This window comes from Monodon monoceros, unplaced genomic scaffold (assembly GCF_005190385.1).
Source record: "Monodon monoceros isolate NGI ecotype Baffin Bay Population unplaced genomic scaffold, NGI_Narwhal_1 Super_Scaffold_11, whole genome shotgun sequence".
Taxonomy (NCBI): Eukaryota; Metazoa; Chordata; class Mammalia; order Artiodactyla; family Monodontidae; genus Monodon; species Monodon monoceros.
In genome coordinates this window covers 127,706,723-127,719,757 of record NW_021703767.1, presented here as the reverse complement: position 1 = coordinate 127,719,757, position 13,035 = coordinate 127,706,723, and the positions used below count along the sequence as shown (strand labels likewise).

At 36.7% G+C, this 13,035-nt stretch overlaps 1 protein-coding gene across 8 annotated transcripts in view; it reads left to right on the top strand.

Annotated features, from left to right (window-relative positions):
* The window catches only part of CEP63 (centrosomal protein 63), a 76,119-nt gene that overhangs the window by 26,689 nt on the left and 36,395 nt on the right, over positions 1–13,035 (top strand). For all 8 annotated transcript variants that reach the window (XM_029214197.1, XM_029214196.1, XM_029214190.1 and 5 more), the window contains 2 exons: positions 522–644; positions 6,018–6,131. In XM_029214197.1, the coding sequence (XP_029070030.1) occupies positions 522–644; positions 6,018–6,131 (237 nt within the window). The remainder of the gene's footprint in view (positions 1–521; positions 645–6,017; positions 6,132–13,035) is intronic.

The following is a 13,035-nucleotide window of genomic DNA, read 5'->3' as shown; positions in this document are numbered from 1 at the left end:
TTTTAAATAATGGAGGATCCAAAGGTTTCAGAAGCATTTTGGAATAGATAAGAAAAGTAAGAAAATTCTATCAGTTAACTCAATTTTATTCTTCAGATTGGGAAAAAACTGCTTTTATTTTCATTTAATTCCACAGTACTCCTCTCTTGCTTACTTACTCAGTGTTCCGCAGGAGAATGGTTCAAGAACCACAGGCCTAGAGAAGAGAGACAGGGTTTTTATTTGCTGCTTTTATTGTGGGGGTGGGTTTAGGGGCCCCTAAGTGCAAGGTGATTGTACATTGTAAGAAAAATTAAGCTTCTGTTTATAAAATATTTTCCCTTTATTTTTCTTTGACTCAATATATTTCTTTTCTGGTGTTTATTTTTTATATGTAGTTTTGAGTTGTTATTTTATCTGACATGCTGTCTATTTTCAGGGATACTAGTTAGCTCTGTGCGTGCTTTCATAATGCCAATTTGTTGTATCAGCACTGTTTACACATTCTTAAATTTTAAGTCTAGAAATAACTGTGTCTACAGTTAGGCAGACTGAAGAGAAGCTATGAAAAGCTACAGAGAAAACATGTAAGAGACTTCAGAGGAAATGCCAGAAATCACAGGGAAGATCGGTCTGAAATTGAGAGATTAACTGGAAAAATAGAGGTATGTTCATAGTACTGATTTGCTCATAGTGATTGTCAGCCTTCATGTAGGAAAATGCTGTTTCTAATAGTGCTATTTCCTGAAACCAATTTTCTCTCATCTCCAGGACTACTACTGAGCTGTTTCAAAGGTGGGAGGGTGATCCACTGTGCATCCTGTCACCAGGATGGTTACTAGCTATCAGTAACTCTCAACAGGGCAGTACCCTCCTTTGAGGGCATTGGAAATGTATGGAGACATTGTTTCGGTTGTCAGAATGGCTGGGAGTGAAACTGGTGTGTAGGGCACAGGGACCAGGGACACTAAACATGGCTGGGACTTTTCCACACAGGAAGGAGTATTGAACCCAAAATGCCAATATTGAGGAACATTGACTACCAGTTACTAGCTGTCCTCCATGGGCAGTGTCCTTGTCTTATTTATCACCTAACAGAGTAGGGGCTTAGTAAGTGTTGAAGGTACTAAGTGTTGAAGCTTTTTTGTACAGAGTACTCTGCATATCAGATTGTTTATCGTCAGTTCCCATTTAGATATGGTAAGTCACTTACCTCCCCCTTTACTGACTTTGTTTTTATTGAGACTGAATAACTCCATTATTATTGTATATATTGATTCCCTAGAGGAGTTAAGGGAGTGGTGGGTTAACACCGCCAAGAGCAGATGAAAGAGCAGCACGAGGCTGTCACTTTTTTCCCCTTGGATCCCCTCTGTCTATGCTCTTGGTCTCAACGGTACCTAAGAGTCACCCAGGGCCCTCTTTAGGCTCTCAGAGATTTTGATCCAGTTGTATGGCATGCGAGCTAGGACTCTGCATTTTATCTAGCTTCCCTAGCCAATGCTAATTTGAGAAACATTGTTCAACATCTTTGTGTGATTACTTACAATTTTTCTACTCAGTGACCTGTCACCCACAAATGCCAGTATATTATTATTACCTAGAATTTTAATTTCTGCATTTAATATTTTTTTATATCTCAATATTTTTATACATTTGAAGAGCTTAGAATCAGATACTGCTTTCCCTCCAGCCCTCTTCAGTGAAATCTGGGTCTTTTTTGAAAAACCCCTCATGTTCTTGTTCCCCATTACCACTTCCTGACCATTGTCTTTTCTTTGTACCTCAGAAACTCCATCTTATTTTTTTTTTAACACCCTTATTAGAGTATAATTGCTTTACAATGGTGTGTTAGTTTCTGCTTTGTAACAAAGTGAATCAGTTATACATATACATATGTCCCCATATCTCTTGCCTCTTGCGTCTCCCTCCCTCCCACCCTCCGTATCCCACCCCTCTAGGTGGTCACAAAGCACCAAGCTGATCTCCCTGTGCTATGCGGCTGCTTCCCACTAGCTATTTTACGTTTGGTAGTGTATATATGTGCATGCCACTCTCTCACTTTGTCCCAGCTTACCCTTCCCCCTCCCCGTATCCTCAAGTTCATTCTCTAGTAGGTCTGCACCTTTATTCCTGTCTGGCCCCTAGGTTCTTCTGACCATTTTTTTTTTTTTTAGATTCCATATATATGTGTTAGCATACGGTATTTGTTTTTCTCTTTCTGACTTACTTCACTCTGTATGACAGACTCTAGGTCCATCCACCTCATTACAGATAACTCAATTTCGTTTCTTTTTATGGCTGAGTAATATTCCATTTTATATATGTGCCACATCTTCTTTATCCATTCATCCAGTGATGGACACTTAGGTTGTTTCCATGTCCTGGCTATTGTAAATAGAGCTGCAATGAACATTGTAGTACGTGACTCTTTTTGAATTATGGTTTTCTCAGGGTATGTGCCCAGTAGTGGGATTGCTGTGTCGTATGGTAGTTCTATTTTTAGTTTTTTAAGGAACCTCCATACTGTTCTCCATAGTGGCTGTATCAATTTACATTCCCACCAACAAGAAAATCCATCTTCGATTTTCATGTCATCAGCATATACCACCAAACAGTGTACATACAGCCAAAGTTAGTCATCTTCTGATCCCTGGTTACTCTCCTGTTCAAAGACTTCAGCTCCCACTTCACTGTCATTCTCTCCAACCTTGCTCTTATCATAATTCTTGAGGATTTCAGTATCCACAGAGATGATGCTTATAATACTGTGGTCTTTGAGTTCCTTGGTGTTCTTTCCTCCACAGATATTTTGATCTCCTATCTGTCTCTTCTCCCTTTTCCCATTGTCCTTCCTTAGGTGGTATCATTACCAATACTTGCAACCCTCCTAGAATCACATTTTTAAGCTCACATTCTCCAACTACCATCCCTGTCTTTTCAGCTCTCTCCCTCTGGCTCCTGATGCTCAATACTCACCTGACCCCCCATCCCTTAAAGTGCTTGGATCCTGCCACTTGTCACTGCTCTGTCTCTACCTTGTGTCCTCAGTTACAAGTCCTTACCCAGCTTCCATCCCATGGTTACACTCCTTATATTCCCCTTCAATTCTGTGCTCTCTCTTACTTCATCGCCTTTGCTTGGCAAAACTGTAACTCTCGTTAAATCCAGCTTTCTCCCCACTTTCTACCTGTCATGTGTGGCAGACCATGGCTGGAGAAAAATATAATCGTGCTGACTGGCCTCATTTTAAATTCACGGTCACTCGCCTCAAATGGGTCCTCATGCTGCCCAGAATCATATTATATTTCCCCTCACTCTCCTACTTTCCATAATGACTGTTTCATACTTTCTCTTTTTTTGAATTTTCAACACTTTTCCCCACATCCTCACTTTTGGATGATGATCTTTCTATTTCATTGAGAAAATAGAAGGTAATTTTCACAAACTTCCAACCTTGTGTCTACCTGCCTATTTGCAACTGCACTCATATACTCTGCCTTCCTGCTGGAGGGACCGTCCATGCTCTCCCTATTCCCTACCCACATCACTCTAGAAATGCTCCTCTCTTCTGCATCATCAGGTTTTTCCTCCCTACTGGATATTTTCCACCAACATGCAAACTTCCCCCCTCTTAAATATCCTTTCTTGACCTCTCTCTTCATCCTCTGGATACTGCCCCATTTTTCTTCTTCATTTTATAACTAAACTACTTTAAGTACCGATACTTGTCTCCAGTTCCTTTCCTTCCATTTTTCTTACACCCACTCAGTAAGGCTTTTGCCCCCTCTCTCTGCAGAAGCTGTTTGCATGGAGGTCACCAGTGACTTCCCCATTACTCAAGCCTGTGGCCAGCCCTCATCTTCCCCATCCTGTCTGCAGCACTGGACCCAGCTGGTCTCCATCCTCCTTACACCTCTTTCTGGATTTGGCTTGGAGAACGATTGCACTTTCCTAGGTTTTCTCCTAACTTGTTTGCCACTCTTTCTCAGTCTCTTTTGTTCCCCAACCTTTTAGCATTGGAACACCTTACGGTTGTGTCATTGTACTCTTCTTTTTTCTGTCTAGGCCCACTCCCTTGGTGATATCATTCAGTCTCATAGTTTTAAGCATTGTGTATATGTTGATAATTCCCACATTTGTATATCTAGTCCTGACCTCTCCTTTTTGCTACAGAATAATTTCCAACCTCCTGTTTCACATCTCCAATGTCTAAAGCTGTCTCAAACTTGACATGTCCAAAATAAAGGTCCTGATTTTTTTCTCTCCTATCTTCCAGCACCATTTCTGTTTCAGTTAATGGCAACTCCATTCCTGAGATTGCTTAAGCCTAAAAACCTTGGAGTCACCCTTGATTTCTCTTTTCCCAGCACAATAGCCAGAATGATTCTGTTTTAATGTAAGTCAAATCATGTCCTCTCCTATACATAAACCTTCCAGTAGCTTCTCTTAAAAGACAAAGTTATCATAATGACCTACGTAGTCTCACCACCTGTTAACTCTGACCTTTCCCTTCCTTTTTTCCCTTTTACTCACTCATTCCAGCCACACCAACCTCCTTGCTCATCCTTGAACATACCAGGATGCTTCCACTTCAAGGCCTTGTACTTGCTGTTCCCTCTTCCCAGAATAGTATAACTTCATCCCTGTCTCCCTTGGTGTTTACTTAAATGTTACTCAATGTGGCCACTCCTTTTGAAAATTGCAGCTCCCAACTCTGAGCACTTCATGCTCTATTTTCCCCAAAACAGGTACAGTTGGCTTTCTGTATCTGTGGGTTCCGCATCCATGGATTCAACCAACCATGGATCTAAAATATTCTGGGGAAAAAAAATACCAGAAAGTTCCAGAAAGCAAACCTTGAATCTGTCATGCACAAGCAACTATTTTCACAGCATTTACATTGTATTTACAACTATTTACATAGCATTTACATTGTATTAGGTATTATAAGTAATCTAGAAATGATTTCAAGTATATGGGAGGATGTGCAAATAATACACCATTTTATATAAGGGATGTGAGCATCTGTGGATTTTAGAATCTGCAGAGGCCTGGAACTAGTCCCCCACAGATACTGAGGGGTGACTGTATTACTATCTAATGTACTGTACAATGAATGTGTTGCCTATCTCCCTCCAATGGAGTGGGGCTAGAATTTTTGTTTTGTTAAATAGTGTATCCCCAGTACCTAGAACAGTACCTGGCATGTATATGGTAGAAATAATAAGTGAGTATCAGCTGGTGAACAGTAATTACCCTAAGCTAGCATGAGACTTCTGGAGTTGAGGCTCCTGGAGGACAGTGATGGAAAGACTGAGTTTCCTTTCTCTTTGGTTTGCCTCATTTTCAAATACTGGGCTCATTTTCTTGATCATGCAACTTGAAGTTACTATTGATCCATCATTGATTTTGAACTGTTTGGCTTTGGGTTACAGATATCTGTTAAAATTTAATACAGATATTTCTTGTTATTCATGTCTTTGCAGTTCTGTTGAGATAATAAAAATTTGGATATCAAAGGATACTGTGTTAACTGAATCTATTTGGTTCCTGAGTTTTAGACAGTGATAAGAATTGGGCTACCCAGGGATTTATCTGAAAATTTAATTGAATCTGTTCAGTTCCTGGGTTTGGATATCAAGAATTTGGGCAGTGAGGGGTATCTGTAATCATATTTTGAAATTTTCATTATCTTAGCATCAGTTTTCTGAAAAATCACTAAAAAAAATTATTAGCAACCCTTAGGTGGCAGCAGATCTTTGAAAATCATGAATCCAGTATTTAGCATCTGTATTTCATACTCTTCACCATTAGGGTGTTAAATTTAGAAAGACAGATCTCCAGAGGCACAGTATGTAAGGAATTTAGTATTACTCTATAGTTCTATCAGCTAAGTGAGTAATGGGGCTCCTGCTGTGGAGAAAGGTGCATGTGTACCCAGGGACCTGGGGAACAATTAAAGTAAAAGTGAATCTGGAAAGTAGTGACAGCAAGGGGAAGCACTTAGAAGTTAAGTACCTTAATTGCTTCTTCAGGAATTTCGTCAGAAATCACTGGACTGGGAGAAGCAGCGCTTGATTTATCAGCAACAGGTATCTTCTCTGGAGGCTCAAAGGAAGGCTCTGGCTGAACAATCAGAGATAATTCAGGTAAGTTTAAGACATTTTGGGATAATGAGAGGCAGAGAGGTTTTGATTACATTTGAGCTGGCTTAATGCTGTGCGCATGTGCTCACCATGTCCACCCACGTCCCCACGCCCTCTTGCTCCCTTGCTTGCTGCTTTTCTCAGCGGTTCCTAACTCCTCACTCGTGCTCTTTCTTGCTCTCTCACTCTGTCACTGTCTTGCATTCTCATGCTCACTCCACACTCACATTTGTTTCACTCTCCTAATCTTGGTCTCTCCCTCTCTCCTTTTCTCTTTCTACCTCTGCTCTCTCTGTCTCCTTTTCCATTTCTTTCTGGCTCTGGCTTACTTATTCTGGCTGTTTCTGGCTCTTGCCTTGGTTCCACTTCTGTCTGTGTCTTGTCCATCTCTGATAGTTCGGGGTGCCTTGGCTGAGGTCCCTCAGCCAGGGAGCTTCGGCCAGTCCACCTGTTTGGACACAAATATTGAAAGATTCACACTAACTAAAAGCAGTATCTTTGTGGCAACAGAAACACTTCTTAGAACACTACTAGAAACTTTTTTAATGAAAAAGTAATGGCTTAAACAAAACAAAAAATTAGCTACCTAATTTAGGAACTTTCTTCTTAGAACGTATTCAGTTTGTTTGCTTTTTCAATTAAAAACCAAGATCAAAAGGGAAATGAAAATAGAGGGTAGTGAATATTTGTGACCATCTTCTGTGTGCTAGACACTGTCTCAGTGCTTCTTCTAAATATAGTTGTCTAGAATATATAGTTATATGTTATCTGTTTAATACCATGATAATTTGTCAAGGTTGGTAGTTATCTCAGTTTTGTAGAAGAGAGAATTACTGGAGAAGTTAAGAGAGCTAGAGAGAAGCTCTAAAAAAAAATTGTTTTTAAGAAACAATCTGTATTATTTGCTGCTCTAAGTTTCAGTAATATATTGGCTTTTAATCATCCCCCCTGAATTATCAGCAGGCTAGTAAACTACCACAAATGGCTCTGCTGTTAGTGAATCTACTCAGAATGGCAAGAGGGGCCCACAGCAATCTCAAGGAACAAAATTATTTACTAGGCTGCAGCAAGCTATGCAGCCAGAGTGGGCCAGTAAAATCCTGGATGTCTAGACCAGCGTTTTTTGGCCTGAATGCTAAAGCACTGTATAAACATAAATAGCTGTAAGATATTGTAGGCCTCAGATTGGCAAAATAGAAAATTGAGTCCTGGTTTTTAAGTTCTCAATTATTCATCTATGTAGTATGCTTATTGTTGATTGTAGATCCTTTTTTCAAATTACTATTGTGATTACTCAGCATAATTAAAGCTTCATTGTTAGTAAAAATGAGATTTTTATTTACCCTAATTTAGCTGGGGCTAGAGTAAGATGCCTTTAAAAAACCAACGTTTGTTTTCCCTACTTAAAGGTATTTGAATTATTCTTCTGATAGTTTTCTTTAAACTAAAACTGCTCTGATTAAGTAAAAAATGTTACTTATATTTCTTTCTCCCTTGTGGTCCTCATTTAAAATTTTTTAAAAAAATGAATTTCTGTATACTCATTACCCAGCAATAATAGTTATCATTTTGCCAATCTTTTAAAAAATTGTGGTAAAATGCATTAAAACTTACCATCTTAACCATTTTAAAGAGTACAGTAGTGTTAACTATATGCCCCTTGTTGTGTAACAAATCTCTAGAACTTTTTCAGCTTGCAAGACTAAGACTCTTTGAGCAACAACTCATTTTGCCAATTTTGTTTCATCCTTCCCTACTTTTTACTTTTGGCTGGAATATTACAGAGCAAATCACAGACATTGTCTTATTTCCCAACAGATAGGACTTAAAAAAAATAGACATACCAGAGTCACATTAACAGACTAAATAACTTCTTAAATAATTTAATATCTAGTCTGTTCAAATTTCCTGAGTTGTGTGAAATAATGTCTTGGACTCCAGTTAAGGTTGAAACATTGCATTTTGTTGATATGTGAATCACCATTGAACAATAAAGGTAGAAAGTCTTGCAGATTGGATAAATGGATATCAACATCCACACTTCCCCTCAATTTAAAAAAAATTTTGATGTAAAGTTTTTTCTTCTGTATTTTTTAACATCTAAAAGTGGAGTTCAGGGAATTCCCTGGCGGTCCAGTGTTTAGGACTGAGTGATTTCACTGCTGTGGGCCCAGGTTCAATCCCTGGTCGGGGAACTAAGATCCCTCAAGCCACATAACCAAAAAAAAAAAAAAAGTGGAGTTCAGAATAACTTCTCACTCTTTGAGTCATATATTTGCTTGATTTTTTTCTTTTAGTCAGCTATTAAAATGACATAATACATGTTCATTTTAGAAAAATGAGAAAATGTAGATGAAATGAGAATTAAATAAAACTACTCATAATTCCATCCTTTAGAGATTTACCATGGTTAACATTTGCGTGTAAGTTTCTTCTGACTTTTTCTGTGCTTGTATGCTGTGTACATTGCATTCATGTACATTTGGTAGGAAAAACACTGTATGTGTGTGTATGGGAAGAGAGGAATAGTTGCAAACTTAAAAAATTACTAAGAATGGCAAAATGTTGATAATTGTTGAAGCTAGGTGATGAATATATAGGGGTTCATCATCTTACTCTTTCCATATTGTATACGTTTGAAATTTTCCATAAAACATAATGTGAAAATGTAAATTATATGCTTACAATGTGACAGGCAGTATGCTAAGCACTTTATAATGCAATATTTTATTTAATTTTCACAAGTTAAAAATTTTCCTTTTTAAATACGTGTCAACAAATGTGAGTCATAATGATTGTATAGAAGTTCAATCTACCATTAAATGTCTTCATTTATATAACCAGTCTTTTGTTGTGGAACATATAGTTTTTTTATTTTTTCACTCTTATAAGTAGTGCATGGGTGAACATCCTTATTTAAATATTTAGGAGTATATGTCCATTTATTTTCTCAGGAAATGACCCTAGAAGTGAGATTGTTGCATCAGAGTAGTCATACATTCTTAAAGATTTTAATATATATTGTCAAAGTACTCTTCAAAGGTGCATTGATACACACTTTCACCAGCAGTGTTTGGGAATGTCCATTTCCTCACACTTTCTCAATATCGTCCATTTCCTCCCACTCTCAGTATTGGGCACTATTATTTATTATTTTTTAAAATTTCTCCTACTTTTAGGCTTGTCTTTGTCAATCTGATAGGTGGAAAAAATGGTATCTGATTATTTGTTTTAATTTGTATTTCTTTAATTATGAATGAGATTGAGCATTTTTTTCATCTACTTATGGCTATTTCCATTCTTTTGTAAATTATGTTCTTTTCTTTGCTCTTTTTTTCTGGTTATTTTATTTATCAAAATCTGTTGTAATTTTAATCAGTAGAGATAATATTTTAAACTTTGTTAATTAGGAGAATACTTTCTATAAACTCAGTATATTTTTTCTTTCAGAACAATAAAATAAAAATGTCGAAATGTACAAAGCACTAATCACTCTGACATATTGTGTGGAAGAATGTATAGCAGTTCAAGTCACAATACACTGATTTTCAAAAACCAATATATTTTCTTCTATTTCAATCAAGCATTAGAGCCTGAGACCCAGAAGAGGTCATAATGAAACCTTATCCAACCAAATCAGAACTAAAAAAAAAAAAAATTTTAAACCAGTAATGCACTTTTGTAGCCTCTTAGCACAGTTACCAAATGCTGCTTACATACATTGAACATCTAGCTTATTGGCATGATTTTTTATAAAAATGAGAAAATTTTGCAGATATATGATTAGAAGGTACACAGATTACATTACATTAAACACAAAGGCAGTGTGGTCCTTGTAGGAGAAATCAAGTCGGTACCCCCTGGTAGAAATGTTCTATAAAAATGTGTCACATTGAAGCATCAGTGTTTTCAGCCAATTATCTGTCCCTGATGTATTTCCTTGGAGTATATGATCTGTCAGGACTTCAGGTTTCTTAATCCAAAATATCTGACTGAATTTAGGTACATCTGGAAAGCAGCTGAAAGGGTTTCTCCAATAGTCTGACATCACAGAAAGTGGGTTGAGAAATCCCTCTCTTTACCTGAAGACATGCTTGTTCTACTTCAGGCGTCAACAGCTCACAGAAGAAAAGAAAAAAAAACAATCAAAACTTCCCCTCCCACACAATCCCACACAAGCTAAACAAAAACTACCCCCTCCCCCCATAAAACCCCAGCACCAAAGTGTCAATCATTCCTGGGAAATAGAACATACCCCTTGGATTCTCTGATTTATTAACTGTTCAAACTTGAAGGACAGAAATGACCTTATGTCCTTGTCGGGAGGAAGGAAGACATGTTAATAATGACTGTAGAGCCATTGAGAAAGTGCATTATCTATTACACAATCAACTTAGAGCCCTGTCCTCCAACAGAGGTGGCCACAACTTCATTTAAATTCTTTGCTCATTTTTTTAAGGATATTTATATTTTACTATTTTGAAAGAGCTCTTCCTACATTAAATATATTAACTCTTTGCTGTTTCATTGCAATTGTGTGTGTTTTCCCAGTTTACCTTAATTCTGCTTAGTAATTTTTATGGAAATACAATTGTTTTATAAACAATTGTTTAGAGTGGCTTAATTCTATTAGTTTTTTCTTTAAGGTTTTTATCTTGGTTGTCATACTATAAATCCTTACTAAGCCAAGATTTCTTCTAATGCTTTATAATTTCTTCTTAATATATTTGATCTGAAAATTATTTTGGTATAAGGAATTTGGTAGGAATCTATATTTGTCTTTTTCCAAATGGTTATCGACATAATTTGTTGACTGTTACATTTTGAGAACTTTACAGAATGATTCTAAAATTCATATGGAAGGATAAATGAATGGTACTAGGCAACATTTTTAAAAAGAGTAAAGGTGATGTTTCTTTTATCAAATATTAAAATGTATTAAATTTAAAAGTACAGTTGTTAAACAGCATGACAATTATTAGATGCAAAGACAGAATGATGGTTATTATAAGCATAGGAAAAGATCAGTATAGTCACTAAAACATAAGGTCTTTTCTGTTTAGAGGTCAAAGAATCACTTGCTCCTTTCCCTCCTGCTCAAATAATATAAGAGTGAAAAGGAAACATTCAGGGAAATCTTAGAGAACATAAGAACATTTGAAAAAAAATTAAAAGTATTAAGCCAACACAGAGTGTAAAAAAAGTATTTAGCTTATTCATAGTATGTGAGAAAAGTAAAGGCTGCATTGTATATGTTTTCCTTTTGAAATATTTAGATGAGCTATGTGATATTGTTCAAGTTAGTTTTAGATCCTCTGTTCAATTATATATGTATATTTATAGGTTTGAATATATGTTATATTTTTAAAAGCACCATTTTCCTTATGAGGAAAAGATGATCCTAACTCAAATATTAATCTGTTGTCTTGGTAGAATTATCACAGAGTTAATTGAATTGGCTCAGACCTACTGTTTAAAAGTTTATGGTGACAGAGACACAACAGTGATAAGAAGGTCTTACTGGGAGCTGTACTGTTAATGGGCTGGCTCTTCAAGCTGCTACTTAGTGGAAATACCGCAGAGCTGTGGCCTGCACTGACACATTTGGAGTTGACTCTGATGGGGAGCTTTGTAAAAATTGATGCCTGCAGTGGCCATAACTTCATGTTGAGATCCTTTGGAAAATAAATAACCCTGTTGCTTTGTATCATATTCTTCTCAGTAATCTCACTATATGGAAAAGTTATTTTCTTGAAGTCCCAGGATTACATACCACAAAGCCAGGGTAGGATTTGTGTTCAACCCCCAATCCCCAGCGCTTCCAAACTATTTTCACACTCTTGCTGCCCACCCTCGGTTTTTGTTTTTATCTTCGTGACATAAATTTCTTTCTTAATTATTTCTTTACTTTTAATCACCTCTGTTGTGATTTATGTTGTTGAAATAATTCTACCCACTCCACTAGAATAGTTAGGATGCTATATATTATATTAATAAGAGGAAACTCTGGTTTCTGGTTCAAAAAATTAGTGGCAGTGGTTAGTGTGAAAAAAAGGTTTAAAAATATATTATCCTTAAGATACCTCTAACACCAGGTATTTAAGAGAAATAATCATTATTTTATAACGTTTATATTTTTATTTCTGACTCTCTTCATATTGGAAAGAGGTAGTCTTGAGATATTGTAGTGTAGCTTTGTCCAATAGAAATGAGTCACCTATGTATAAAATTTTCTAGCAGTCACATTAAAAAAGTAAAAAGAAACAAAATTAATATATTCTGTTTATCTGAGTTTGTCAAAAATATTATTACATTCTCGTTTTTAAAAAATTGAGTCTTTGAAATTCAGTGTGTACTTCACGCTTTGAGTACATCTCAATTTGGACTAACCACGATGCAGGTGCTCAGTGGCTACATGTGGCTAGTGACTGCTGTATTGGCCTAGTGTATTCATTCTAGTTAATGAAAATTTAGAATTTGTTCTTGCAATAATTATGTAATTTTCACTATGCTTAAAAATGGTGTATTTGTATGTGATTGAAATATTGAATAATTAAAGATAGGCTATGCCTGCCCACAACAGTCATGGCCAGGCTTTACAGTCAGCTGGCCTGGGGACCAATCGCACCTACCAGTATGCCTGCAGTAATTGTGGTCCAACCAAAACAGGAGGGCACACCCACACAGGGGATACCTCCGGAGCCCTTGGCTGAAGATGTAGCTGATATACCTCATACATAGAAACAAACATAGAGTTAGGCAAACACAGAGGAGACAAAGGAATATCTTCCAAATGAAAGCTAAGACCAAACCTCAGGGAAAGAAAACTATATGAAGCAGAGATAAGCAATTTAACAGATAAAGAGTTCAAAGTAATAGTCATAAAGAGTCTCCAAACTTGGGACAA